The following is a 14,540-nucleotide window of genomic DNA, read 5'->3' on the forward strand; positions in this document are numbered from 1 at the left end:
GGGAGGCCACATCTTTCTGTTTTGATATTTACAGGATGACTAAAAATGCATCTTCCTAACCAAACCGGGATCTCAGCTTTTATTTAAGCTTCAGAGGCTTCTATTGTTTAGGCCATCAGATATACACCTTTATCCTACTTAACTAGGATAAAGTAGCTAATGCTACTCTCCTGAATCAGATCAATTTACTTAATTCTTAGCCCAGATGTTCCAATCTGCTAAAATGGGGCGGGCACTCCTTTACCAAGGGACTAACATCCAACAAACTTTCCTCAAGACTTGCTGGCACGCTATTTACACCTTCCATTAGTTTGCTAGTTTGCTCTGGCCTACCACTAATGACCTTCAGGCAAGTGTGAAAGTTCTAAATAAGTCTACCTCTCCCCCCCCCCCCCCGCCGCTGGCTTGCTTTTTAGGACCACAACTGCAGCATATGGAAGGTCCCCAGATAGGGGTCCAACTGGAGCTACAGCTGCGAGTCTACACCACAGGCACAGCAACTTGGGATCGGAGCTGCATCCGCAACCTACACCACAGCTCACAGCAACGCTGATTCCTTAACCCACTAGCAAGGCCAGGGATTGAACCTGCGTCCTTGTGGATGCTACTCAGGTTCCTAACCCACTGAGCCACAACAGGAATTCCCCTAAATAAGTCTTAAACATGCATTTTTGAAAAACAGTAGTGAAATAACATGCTTCATCTTTTAAGAAGTGCTTTTTAGGTCTCTAGATTTTTGTTTTGTTTTTATTTTTTGGTTTAGTTTAGGGAATTAAAGATTTATCATGTCTGGCTCAATTATTTTCCATAGAGTTAGGATATGCTGAATTCGAAAATATATTTTATTTAGACAATAGCACGATTTACTTTACATGTTTCCAATATTTTAGCCTTTGAACTTTTAGAAGACAGGGTTGTCCATTTCTTTTTCATTAATAAGAAATGAACAAATGTGTACAGTTTAAAGTTAGCTTTAATGTTTTCTTGCCTTTTCAGGGTCAAATAGATACAGCAAACACTTGCTTCCCCAATTTGGCTGACAGAAAAACCCCCAAATACACAGAGTTGAAAAAAAAATTTTTTTTGGTCACCTTCAACTTTATGTATTGAGTGTATGAGGGGAAAAAATTCTGGGTTTGGATCTAGGTTCTAACCCTGTGACCTTGAAACATTAGATGGATAGTAAAGAGTAAATTTTAAATGCTAGAGCTGGCGCCCCCATGAATCACTGATGAGGTTGCCAAGGGGGAGGAGTTTAGGAGAGGGATGGAATGGGAGGCTGGGGTTAGTAGACGTAAGCTATTATACAGGATGGATAAACAAGGTCCTACTGATATTCAGCATCCTATGATAAACCATGATGGAAAAGAATACTAAAAAAAGAATGTGTATATATGTATAACTGAATCATTTTGCTGTGCAGCAGAAATTAACACATTGGAAATCAAGTATACGTCAATAAAAATGAATAAATAAAAATTTTAAAAAGAGTCACTGATGATTTTAAAGAACTCTGAAAAAATGATAACAATAATGACAGCATCCTCCTCAGTGAATCTCAACAGTCAAGCTTGAGAATTACTGGACTTGGATCACTCCTAATATACAATTTTCAACTAAACTTAAACTCCTTGAGCACTGTATTGCATTAATCTAAAGTACTTAGGATAGTGTTGACCAGTGCCCAACGATCATCAAATGTTTATGAATTTGGTTTCACTTTTTTTATGCTAAAATGTTTGGCACCTTCTGTTTCTTTGACGCTTGCAGGGACTTCTAAATGCTGAAGATTTTCACACAATAAGAACTGTCTGGCCATTAAAATTAGAGCAGGTAAATAATGAACTAAACTAAGCTTGCGCAAAAGACACTGGAATTTCTTGATAGAGTTAGAAATGGCAGTCAGAAAAGCATATAGGTGAACATATGTTTTCAAATGGAATTGCCAAGCACAACGACAGAATTATGCATAGGGTGGTTCTGTTGGAGCAATGGGGGTGGAATTAAGACTATAATACTTCATAGTTGTAAGGTGCTTTAAAATTTATAAATTGTACTTACCTACATCCTCTCACTTATTCTTACAAAACCTAAGTCAAATAATACAACCTCATTTGTAAAAATAAGATTCTGAGCGATCAAATAGAATTTCAGAGTTGTAAATAACCTCTATTTTAGTGTCCCCAAACTACAGTCACTTGCAAACCACTTTTATTATTTTTGCCATATCTGACCACCACCCATACTACTGTTTATCTAATATTTTTCATTAGTTAGGCACACTTTTAGCATTTCTTTAGTTGTCCTAAGACATATTTTTCAAACCACAGGTCTGTGTCTTATTTTTTTCCTAATAAACATTAATGAAAACAGATGCAAAATTTAAAAAATCATTAGTATCACACTTTAGGACCCACTCTTCAACACCATACATGAAACCCTTACTTAAAACATCTGGATAATCAGTCCTGTTTCTGCTTGCACATCTGCAGTAATCTTAGGCAAGTTGCTTAGTTACTCCATACTTTAGTTTCCTCATTTTGAAAATGGGTAAAATAGTACCATACCCAGAAGAAGGATGTGTGGATAAATGAGATACCATATGTAAAACTATTAGAGTTTTTGTCATGTAAGCTCTCAACAAATGTTAGCTATTACTGTTAGCTCTCAGTAGCTTTTTTTCTGGTATTCTCATAATTAGAAAGTTGGTTTTTAAATTGAACTCCAAACGACTCCCCTATTCCTTTCCTCACTTTAAATAAATTGCTGAAAGTTGAAAAGAGGATGCTCAAGTGACATTTATACTGGTTATTATTGTTATATTTTCCATCTTGCCTTTCCTTAGATGACACAGGTGGCAAACTGATAGGTGGGTGTTAAAGCCTGTGGTTTTGGTGTTCTGCAGTGGATGCCAACACTAGGACTGAGGAAGAACAGTCCTAACTCTGGACAGCGGCCTACTGGACAACGTGGACCACACTTTTCCTCAGGCCGGATCCAGCGCTACCTGGGGAGTGCTAAGTTCTCAGGTCACTTCTTGGAGCGTGCTTTCCCTAGCTTCCCCGTCCCTTCGCGTCAGCCTCTCGTCCTCCGACCCCGCCCCTCTAGACCAGGTAGGGTTTCCTCCATTTCACTCCTAGGGGGAATCGCGTCAGTTTGGTTTATAATACCGTCTTCTCAGTGTTTGTTCCTGTCGCTCAATACTTGGTCACCCAGTAGGTTTTCGCCTCGCCGAGGAAGAGCTACCTCAGGCCAAGTACCTCTTTAAAGACCGGCGACCATCGCCGTCACTCAGAGGAACAAGATTTGTTGGTTTAACCTCGGAGTCAGCTGTTTTGCGTGCCGGGAAATGTAGTACCTGGGCCTTCCTCTCACCTCCATTGCAGGTACCGGCGGGGGCCGGAAGACTGCAGTTCCCAGCATGCTCGAGGAAAGGAAGGAGACCCGGAGTTGGCAGCTCCACGTGACCACTCACTATGGCTTCCTTGTGTCGGGGCCAGCTGTATGGTGGTGCTGAGTGATTTGTTAATTCTCTGCGGCAGGGTATACCCTCGCGGTTCCGACATGCAAAAAATCAAATCTCTAATGACCCGACAGGTAAGTCGAAGGGGCTGAAGCAAAGGCCTCTTTCTCCGTTGGGAGAGGAACCGGGATGTTGTGTCCCTGGGCCGCGGCAGGCAGAGACCTAAGTTATAGGTGGTGGCAGGTGGCAGAGGCATTAGAAAGCCTGGGCACACTCTGGAAAGCTCAGACGAGCGGCCGTATTTGGAGCCCTGATCAGGCGGGTCCCGGTGACCCAGAAACATTTCTTTAGACAAGGTCAATGTGGGAGTCAGAGGCTATTTTTGCCTCTCCCCCCCCCGCCCCCGCTTCTCCCTTTTGCCAACTTTACAGTGACAGCCCTGTCTATCCTGCAGAGTTTCTTTTGTCCAGGCTGCCTGTAGGCTGTGAGCAGGTGGCCTGGGTAGGGAAGTGAGGTCTGTGTAATAGAGATGGCTGAAAAGAGTGAAAAAAGAGGATAATTTGAACATAGAATTGGTAGTTTTATGACTTTGAGCAAGTCCCTAAACCTAGTAGCTTTAATTTCCGGATGTGAAAGTGAGAATGATAATTATTTTTGTTCATCTTGTCTCACAGTTTTGTTAGGGGATTCATCAGTAAGTTAGTATATGCGAAATAATACTTTAAAAAAAATCCATGTCATGTTAAAATAATGATCTTTTATTTTTCGCCAGAATCCTAATTCATGAATAAAACCTTTGGCTCTTTTCTATCTCATTTCATAAAAGTTAGAGACTTCCTAATAATGTGTCAGCTTCTTTCATGTAAGAAGTGGCAGAAATGTACTTTTATGTGCTTTTTGATTATGGTTTGACTTTAGATACCTTTATTTCAACTCTTTTTACTACAATTGGCTATTCTTTATTATATTTATATGAGAGAAGTGTAATTTAGAGTTTTAAGTCAATGTGGTTTTGAGAACTTAGGAAAATGTGGAGGATAATCATTTAGTGAAAGGTTCATTTACGAGGTTTTTTTATTGTTGATTAAAAAAAAAGCCTGCAAGCTCCAAATTAAATTCTTATTTCCTAGTTCAGAATTGAGAGATATCCGAATAGGTTACACATTGTAGATCTCTGGTGAAGAATACAAGAATCCTATATGATTATTTTACTTCTGTCAAATTCTACTGTTAATATCATGAAAAAAAATAAAATTAAGAAGTCTGTGAATAATAAAAGATTTAAGTAAGTAGGTAGTAACATTTAGAAGCCCCTCATATTTGTTGAGTATGGGTTCGTACCTGAAGATGGGTTTGGGTCCTGCTCCATCCTGTAGTAGCTGTGTGACTTTGAGCAAGTTACCTAATTTTTTTCAGTATTTATTTTAAAGAAAATAGGAATGATAACATGTAGCTCATGGAGCTTTTATAGTGGTGATATTTATATGATATGATCAAAGTAAAGAGATTAAAAAAAGGGGTTAACACAGTTCCTGGGCCTTGTCAAGGAAGTCTGTGATCATAGAGATGATCTCAGTGGCTGCATTGATAGTGGGAAAGTGGGAAAAATTGGAAGCCAGCTGTTGCAGTAACTCAAACGATAGTTGATTTCCGGCTGAGTTTGGTATCCCTTTGATTTTTAAAATAATACACGCTTATGTATATTGTATCACCAGTACACCTAAACTACCTTTGGAATGCTGAATTTGGACCTCTGTACATCACCTAAGTTTGGTGTTTCCTCTTGCTTGTTGAGCAATTCATTGTGGTCAGTATTGCCGTCATTGTGCAGCAACTTTGGTTGGTTTGTTTTTTGACTTTATTTTGTAATAGTGAATGGGAGATAAAAAAATTATACAAAGTTCAGATCCAGTGATAATAAATTTATGTCTCCTAAATGTAGTGAAATTGTTCTGAGAATGGTATTTCTTCACCCTCAATCAAGTTGCTTATTGGATTGAGCAGGTAAAGTCTGTGCTTTGTTGGGATGGAAAAAAAAACCTAAAGAACACTTAAAAAAAAACAAAAAAAACAGGAGTTCCCGTCGTGGCGCAGTGGTTAACGAATCCGACTAGGAACCACGAGGTTGCGGGTTCGGTCCCTGCCCTTGCTCAGTGGGTTAAGGATCCGGCGTTGCCGTGAGCTGTGGTGTACGTTGCAGACGAGGCTCGGATCCGCGTTGCTGTGGCTCTGGCGTAGGCCGGTGGCTACAGCTCCAATTCGACCCCTAGCCTGGGAACCTCCATATGCCGCGGGAGCGGCCCAAGAAATAGCAACAACAAGAACAACAAAAAAAGACAAAAGACAAAAAAAAAAAAAACAAAAAACAAAAAACAACTAAATCTGCAACTATACTGTGAAAAAGGTGAGGTAAAATTAGTATTGTTACACAGCTTGTAAAAGTCATCCTAATTATATTTGTTTATGGCTTGACTTCCACATATTTAATCATAATATACATTTTATGAATCTATGGAGGTGTGAAAGTAGGGTGCTGCCTAGAATTACAATGGGGATTTTGTTTGTACTGTTTATTATTATGTTAAATGTGGTAATATTACAAGTAAATATACATGATGATTTTCTTTTTTTGTGAAGCTAAAAGTATGCTAATAATATAATGTTGTTAATGTGGAGAGATGTGAAATTAAGGTCTATGAAACTTAGGTTTCCTTTCTTTTTTTTTTTTTTGGCATTTCAATTCTCCAGGGATCTTGGCTTGAAAAGAGTGGAAGGGCAGGCTTTGTTAGCTCTCTTTATTTAGATGAGATCTATTCTGCTTTCTCCAGTATGCTGGCCTTTGTTCTTTCAGTTCTTTCAACAAATGCTTATTGAACAGTATTGAACAGTATGTGCCAGGCACTATTCTAAGTCTGGGGTTCAGCAGTGAACAAAACAGATACTGCTAAGGCAGGCATGGTGATACACGCTTTGGAGGAATAGAGTCCTGGAGTTGTTGGCAATTTGGGCTTATTTATAATTTTAGATAGGGTGGCCACAGAAGGCCTCACTGAGAAGGTGGCATTTGAGTAAAAACCTGAAGGAGGTGAGGGAGTGGGCTATGAGGATGTCTGGGAAGGAACATTCTAGGTGAAGGGAAAAGCAGTTGCAGAGACCTTGAGGCAGGAGTGTGTTTGAGGAGCAGCAAGAGGACAGTGTGGGTGGAGTGAAGTGAGTGAGGAGGGAAGAAGTAGGAGATGAGAAGATGAAGAGAGAGCCGAGAGCAGGAAGCCAGATCACATAGAACTTCATCGTCAGCTCATCTCTCCTTTCCTCCTCACTCAGCAAGACCAGAGAGACCAGTAAGGATGCTATTGCAGTAATCCAGGTGAGATAGGATGTGGGCCTTAACCAGGGTGCTAGTGGTGGAGGTGTTGAGAAGAGGCCAGATTGTGGGTATATTGTAAATGTGGAGTTGACCAGATTTTTTGGCAGATTGGTTTTGGGCTGTGAGAGAAAGAGAAGCTTCAAGGTTGACTCCATATGGCTTGGCCCCAGCAATTGAGGAATGGAATTGCCATTTAATGAAGTGGATAAGGCTGAAGGAGGAACACATTGAAGGAAGGGAGACAGTTATTGTAGACTTATTCATTTGAAAGCCTCTTGGATGTTTGAGTGGAGAAAGAAAGTAGGCAGTTGGCTAAAAGAGCCTGAACTTCTGCAGAGAATTCCGGGAGATGGATACAAATTTAAGCATCATGAGCATAAAGAAAGTGTATGAACTTGCTAAAATCACCAACTGAGTGAGTGTAGAAATAAAACAAGAGTTCATAGTTGGAGCTTTTGAGGACTCAGTGTTCCAAGGTCAGGGGAAGAGGTGGGTCTAGGAAGGCAGATGGAAAAGCAACAGCCAGTGAGGTGAGCAGTTTGCTGCACCCCCAAGAGCACCCATCCTGTAGCAGATGCTCAGTAAATATTTGCTGGATAAAGATAACCACATCAGTGAATCCTGAGAGCCGAGTTAATAATTTTAAAGAGGAGGGAGGGATCAGCTGTGTTAAGAGCTGCAAATGGACTGAGCACTGCTGTGAAGAGGTGGGGAGGGGGAACCCTGATTAGAGTGGGTTCGAAAGAAATAGTGCCAAGTATACTCATTTGCTGAAAAGAAAAGGAATCACAAATCATTTCACATGCTCCTTTTGATCATTGGGACATAAATGACTGGTCTTATGAATGGGAATTGAGGGTTCTTGTAGATATAACTGAAGTAGTCTGAAGTGTAATCTGATTTAGGTGAAGGCAAATATTATTATGATGAATTTTATATAAATTTAAACTGAGGAAATTATCAAAACAAAAGCCAAATACAGGAGTTCTCTTCGTGGCTCAGCGGTTAAAGAACCCGACTAGGATCCATGAGGATGCTATTTCTTCCCTGACCTCACTCAGCGGGTTAAGGTTGCTGTGACCTGTGGTGTAGGTCATAGACGTGTGACCCTAAAAACCAAAAAAAAAAAAAAAAAAAAAGGCGGAGTATTGTAGTTATAACCCTGACTTCCTGCTCTAAGGAGGTGAAGATAAAATAAAAATGATGACTTCATATTTCTTAGTATCAGTTTATAAAATTGCTAATCAAAGGGCTCAAGATCTATAATCCTAAAATACAGGGGAGTATCACATATTGTGCTTTGAGACATTTACGTAATTCTTTATTTCTGTTTTGTTAAGATAAAAGAAAAGCATTTCTCTATGATATTCAAAGTAACAGTCAACACTTAAAGAATGCTTACCATGTACCAGATACTGTTTTTGGCCTCTCATATATGTTATCTCCTTTATTCCTTATAGTAGCCTCTGAGTTATTGTCACCGTCATTAGACTATGATGACAGGCAGGTTTAAGTAAGTTTTCTTAACGTATACATAGGGTTTCCAGTTTTTTTTTACTTTCAGTTTGGACATTTGGTGGGAGGCTACCAAGTATTAGTGGCAAATTATGTGGTAACTAATTTGGAGGTAAGGCCTTTTTCTAGATATTATATGTATCACTTGTTTACTTGTTTTAGGCATTTGTTTCTTTACTGAGTAATTCTGGGGAAAGAGAAAATTATACCTTCTATATTCCTCTAAGAATTTCTGTTAGATTTGTTAAACTGACCTGTACTTTTCAAAATATTTGTTTAAAAGACATGGCAATTATATTTAAAAAAGATACTTTAGGGATGGTTGTGATTTTCAATCGTATTATGAAGTTTTACTCTCATGTATGTATATATGTTTGAATGTATATAAATGTGTATATATTGTATAGGGAAGTTTAATTCTGTCACTCAACCTTACCTTCTTACCACTTTTGGTGCTATGCCCTCATGATGACTAGTGACAAACACAAAAGAGTAGTTACATGCTTTTATTTTCTCACCTACTGTAAGACTTTAGACCTCAGTATGCTTTTCTTATTCCTGGAGATGTCATTTTAAAGTCTGCTGAACAAAATAAATTAAAAAAAAAAGAAAAAAAAACCCAACAAAAACAGTCAATTGCATGTTCCCAGGGGAACAAGATTCTAATTAGTTGGAGATTGGAGCCTGACTCAGGCTCCGAATAATTTACTTATTTGTTTGGTTTGTTTACTCTGTTCCTGGAACTTTGCTAGCCCCTGGGCTAAAGAGGCAAATAGGACTTGGTCTTTCCCTTCTCTTGGGTCTGAGAGGTACATATTTAATATTTAAAACTTCACTATTCCAGCAGAGGTATTACGTTGGGAATTGTCTAGTGGGATTTCTGAAATGTTAGAGATTATAGTAATCACCAGGGTTCCTTGTTAAAATGCAATTCCTGGTCCCAATCCATAAATGCCTATTTATTAGGTCTGCGGTGGGACCTAGGAATTTTTATGTTTAAAAACTTCCCTGGGTGATGCTGATAGAGATGATCCATGGGCAATACTGAGAAATAGTGTATCCTTTGAAACATAGGATTTAGGAGAACTTCATAGAAGAGTTCTGAGAGTAGGGTATTGGTTTGGTTTCTTTAGTGGATTGTGTGGGGTGTTGGAGAGAGAGGGAGAGAGAAGGTTTGAGGGGGTATATTCTGGGAGTCATGGAAGATTGGGGATGAGGCAGAGCACTTGGTCATAAAAAACGTAAAAAAATACTAGTGGTATTTTATAATAGGGAAAATAAAATTCATGCCTCTCTAATTTAAAAATGATCAAGTTCTACCCTAAGTTTCAAATAATCAACCTACATGTACCATATATTTTGGTTACTAAGGACACCAAAGGGCCAATACAGGGTATCTAAAGGACAAAATCTTGACAATAGCGTCAGTCTCTCCTCAATGTACAGCTAATTTTACTTACAGACTAAATAATAATATTACAGGGACTTTAGGTGTCTGCTTTGAATAACTTATTTTTTACAAAATATAAAAAGATCACATTTTTAAAGAGAGGCTTTTAAAGAAAATTTAAATTGCTAACTTCTTTCTGTCTTGGTAACTTTGCCTGGTACAAATGAGACTTTCAGCATCCCTCACTCAATGTGAATGTAGAAAGTACCAGGTACCAAAGAGCTAAAGAAAAGGTAGAGTGAAAAGCAATGAGACGTGAGATTGAAGTCTCAGTTATATAGTATAAATTGGGTGCATTGGTGAAAAATAATAAGTAAAATCTAGGGATCACTTATATATTAAGGGATTATCATTATTTAAAAATCTTTTGTTAGCTCAATCAGTTGGTGTATTATATCTGTGGATAACAATGCTTGGACCTTTTTACCACGTCAGTTTGGCTGTGATTATAGAATACTTTTTGTCACTCAAGTTTCTTTTCTTTTGGTTGTTTTTAAGTCATGGTTAAGTTAGACTTTAACCATTAGGTATGAAGGTGTTATATAATAATTTTATTTTAAATTTCTGAAAGTGCATCTTTACTTGATTTAATAACAGTACCATATGTGTTGTGACAATTGTTTTTAGAACATATGTTCTATATATTTTTAAAGCAAGAAAATTTCTATTTTTAATATGGTGATTTCTGTTTCAATAAGTATGTTCTCTCATGTTACAGTTCTGCAGCACAATTAAAATTCTTATCTTATTGTTTTTTAAGGGTCTGAAAAGTCCTCCCGAGAGCCTCAGTGATCTTGGTGCCATTGAGAGTCTCCGGGTCCCCGGAAAGGTATCGATCTATGTGAATGAATGTGACTTTTCACTTCCTTAAGAAAATATTATTGCCTTTGGATACTAATTGATTCACAGAAGCTTTTCCTTCCCACAGGCAGATGGTTGTTATGATGATCTAGGTAAAGTTTTATAATGCAGTAGGCTTGGGGCTTGTTTTCGCTTTCATTACTCATTGGGATGCGGTATGATTCATTATAGTAAAGCAGAAAATGCGAAATTGATAAATTTGGAGTTTATTATTGTATCAAGTTCCTCGCCTGAAAGCAGTTTTATATATATAAATGAAACTTATTGATTCATCTGCTGTAATTCAGATAAATAGAATGAGATGATTTACTTTTTATGCTGTAACACTGAGCCAAAAATCATAGTAAATTATGTTTTTGTTATGGAGCAGAGATTTTTGAATAAGTAGCTACAGCATGGCTTATGCTAAATTGTAGCTATCTTGGATTTTAATCCCCTGATATTCATGTGAACTTCGCAGTCTACAAATTTAATAGGTGTTATTTGAAAGCTAGCTGACTTCCCCTCAGGAGAAATATTAGCCATTGTTAAATAAATAAATCCCTGCTGTGTCTCACTCTGGGGCCTTGCCACTTGGAGCTGCCTCCCTGTATAGCAGCTCTGTTGCAGATCAAAGCCTGTTTTGAATGTCTGCCCTTGTGATTTTTCAACTTGAGGATCATATTTGAAACTACTGTTTGTTTTCCGTGTCTGGCAGCTTAATACATAGGGCTTGTTTCTCTTGATCAGCAACCATGCGGCCTCTCCTCACATCTCACTGTTATTGCTTCAGAGGATGGTTTCTCACCTCTTGGAGATGTCTTACCCCCTAAAGTGAATTTTGTATTTACTTCTTAGGTTTTATTTTAGGTCAGATCCAAATATAGTAAAATTCTGGCCACCCTTTTGTATGAAATGGCTCAGACAAAAGCCTTAAAAGAGGCATTTTCAGGAGTTTTATGTAATGTCATAAGAGACTACTGGATGTGATAAAATTGGGAACTAAGAGATAACTGTAAATCCTAATTGACATATAGTTCTCTATTTCTTTGACTGAAGAAAAGATTATCAGGCATAAAAATTACCATGCTTTGAAATAGATTGCATTATTATATGTTTCAGCACCAGAGTAAAATTGATAAACGAGCCTCTTTAAAAATCCATGCATGTGGATTGCCTGCTGTGGCACAGTGGGTTAAGAACCTGACTGCAGTGGCTCAGGTTGCTGCAGAAGGATGGGCTCTATTCTCGGTCGGGAGCAGTGGATTAAAGGATTTGGTGTTGCCACAGTTGTGGCATAGGTGGGCAGCTGTGGCTTGGGAACCTCTGAGTGCTGCGAGTGTGGCCATTGGAAAAAAAAATATATATATTTTTTGGAAGTTTTTATTGTCTTTAAACCGTGAGTCGGTGGTGGTTTTCAGGTAATGGTAGGTAGTAAATTTATAATCTTATTATATAGTCCTGCTGACTGCCCACTCTCTCCCCATCATTGATCAGTATTGTATAACTTTTGAGATGATGGGCTCTGTGTGGAGAGGCCAGTTTTGAATTAAACATCTGTTTTTCCCACCCACCAGCCCTTGATAACGACCCTTCTGGTCTGTTTTTATGAGTTTGGCATTTTTAGATTCCACATGTTAGTGATATCACTCAGTATTTTTTTTTTTTCTGACTGGGCTTACTTCATTTACTATAACATCTTCAAGGTCCATGTCTTCGCTGCTGTGAATATTGCTGCAGTGAACAGCAACGACAACGGTCTTTTCCAAAAGACAAAACTCCTCTGTTGTCAGGGAGCCTACTTAGGTTCAAGTAGAGGGAAGACAGTAAACATGGTGATTGCAAATTATGGCCGATACTATGAAGGAAATAGAGTGATGAAACTACTCTGTGAAGCTGTGAGTTATTTTACATGAAGTAGTCAGTGTAGATTCTTCCCTCCTTTTTTCTTTTACAAAAATGGTATTGTACTCATAAATTGTTCTGAAAATTTTATTTTAAACAAAATATGTTGCACAGAAAATTCTCAGAGTATATTACTAGGTTTAAAAAGAAAGCCACCCCATTAGTTTGGCTTAGGTAGATAGTTTTTGAACTTAATGATAATTTATACCTGTTAAATGGCTATTATCAAAAAGACAAGAAGGAACAAGTATCAATGAGAATACACAAAAAAGAAAACCCTGTCATACTCTTGGTGGCAATGTAAATTAATAAAGCCACTAAGGAAAACAGTATGGAGTAAAATCCTCAAAAAATTAAAAATAGAACTACCATAAGATTAAGCAATTCTACTTCTTGGGATTTATCTGAAGAAAATGTAAATACTGACTTGGAAAGATACACACATCCTTATGTTCAATGTGGCATTATTTACAATAGCCAAGACATGGAAACAACCTAAGTGTTCATCGAAGGATGAATAGATAAAGAAAATATGAGATACATATAAACATGTACACACACAGGAATATTATTCAGCTATGAAAAAGGAAATTCTGCCATTTGTGACAACATGGATAGACTTTAATGGCATTATGCTAGGTGAAGTAAGACAGGGAAAGGCAAATACCGTAAGACCTTTTAATATGTAGAATCTGAAAAAAAAAAAAAAGCTCATATATACAGAGAACAGATTGGTGGTTGCCAAAGTGTGAAATGGGTGAAAAGAGTCAAAAAGTACAAACTTCCAGTTATAAATGTCATGGTGACTATAGTTAATAATACTACATTGCATATTCAAAAGTTGCTAAGAGAGTAGATCTCAAGAGTTCTAACCATAAGAAAAAAATTCTTCAACCTTTTATGGTGACATGTTAGTTAGACTTGGAGTGATCATTTTGCAAATATATATACAAATATCAAATTGTTATGTTGTACACCTGAAACTAAATAATATTGTTATACCTCAATAGAAAAATACACAGTATCTTAGCTTGGATTCCCTTGGTATTCTAGTGCAATAAGTAAAAAAACAAAAAAATTAGTTTGTACTATTTAAGTAGTTAGTGTAAATACTTGCATAGAGAAACACAAACATTAATTCATTAATAGCTCTCTCTCACTCAAGTATAGGTAGAACACTCAAAAAAAGCCATCTTTCATCTTCAGGAATGGACCCCCCCCCTTTTTTTCCTTTTCTTGTTATCATCTCTAAGTTGTAACAAGGAATTGAGATTTCATTGGGGTTTTCAAGAAAGGAAGTTTAGTTTGGGTGCCTTACATTAGAAGTTTCTTGTGTAAAGGGTAAATTGGAGAGAAATATTAGGATGAATCATGTGAAATGGCTGTTTAGATTAAAAATGGTCTATATTGGCAAATTTTATATGGTTCAACTCATTAGAAAAAGGAGGATAGTTAAGGAGAACTGAAGATGGGCATTAGGTGTGCTTGATAATCCAGAAGATACTACTGTTAACTTGTTTTGAGAATTAAAGTCTGAGTGAGAAGAAACCTTAGAAATCATCTAATACAATTTCTTCATTTTATAGACAAGATGACCCTGTATCCCATTTTAAGAGATGTGAGTCAAGTAATAATCCATAAACCGCACATTTGGAATTTTGGTGGAGAAAATATATAGAAAGTTAAAAAAAAACCTTTTTTTTTTTTTCAGAATTTTCTGTAAGAAAAGAAACTTTGAGTAGATTTAAAAAAAAAAAAAGTCTTAGCTTAAATAGTTCAGAGCCAAGGTTTGCGGTGCTCAAACTTTGTCACATATTAGAATTACCAACACTCAGGCCATACCCCATTGCAATTAAATCTTGGTTTGTGGTTGGAGCCAGGTGTCTCTAGTGTTTAAAAGATCCCCAGCTGATTCCAGTGTGGAGCCAAGCTTGAAAACCATTGCAAACCAAGCTGAAGAAGCGATAAGAAGTACAGAGAAAAGGGAAATACAGGAACCA

At 37.6% G+C, this 14,540-nt stretch overlaps 2 protein-coding genes across 13 annotated transcripts in view; one reads left to right on the forward strand and one right to left on the reverse strand.

The window, feature by feature from the left end:
• HEPACAM2 (HEPACAM family member 2) overlaps positions 1–3,431 on the reverse strand; it is a 54,594-nt gene extending 51,163 nt beyond the window's left edge. For 2 of the 8 annotated variants that reach the window (XR_002347044.1, XM_021102393.1), the window contains exon 1: positions 3,261–3,393. The gene's annotated coding sequence lies outside the window, so the exon portion shown is untranslated. Of the gene's footprint in view, positions 1–3,170 lie in introns of all 8 variants that reach the window. The other 6 variants (XM_003357438.4, XM_021102395.1, XR_002347042.1 and 3 more) reach the window with 5 other exon arrangements.
• The window catches only part of VPS50 (VPS50, EARP/GARPII complex subunit), a 140,956-nt gene continuing 129,852 nt past the window's right edge, over positions 3,437–14,540 (forward strand). For 3 of the 5 annotated variants that reach the window (XR_002347039.1, XM_021102385.1, XM_021102387.1), the window contains exons 1-2: positions 3,442–3,597; positions 10,556–10,624. Coding sequence is in view for 4 of the 5 variants with exons in the window: in XM_021102385.1 (XP_020958044.1) it covers positions 3,505–3,597; positions 10,556–10,624 (162 nt within the window). In the remaining variant the exon portion in view is untranslated. Of the gene's footprint in view, positions 3,598–10,555; positions 10,625–14,540 lie in introns of all 5 variants that reach the window. The other 2 variants (XM_021102384.1, XM_021102386.1) reach the window with 2 other exon arrangements.

The sequence above is a fragment of the Sus scrofa genome, chromosome 9 (assembly GCF_000003025.6).
Source record: "Sus scrofa isolate TJ Tabasco breed Duroc chromosome 9, Sscrofa11.1, whole genome shotgun sequence".
Taxonomy (NCBI): Eukaryota; Metazoa; Chordata; class Mammalia; order Artiodactyla; family Suidae; genus Sus; species Sus scrofa.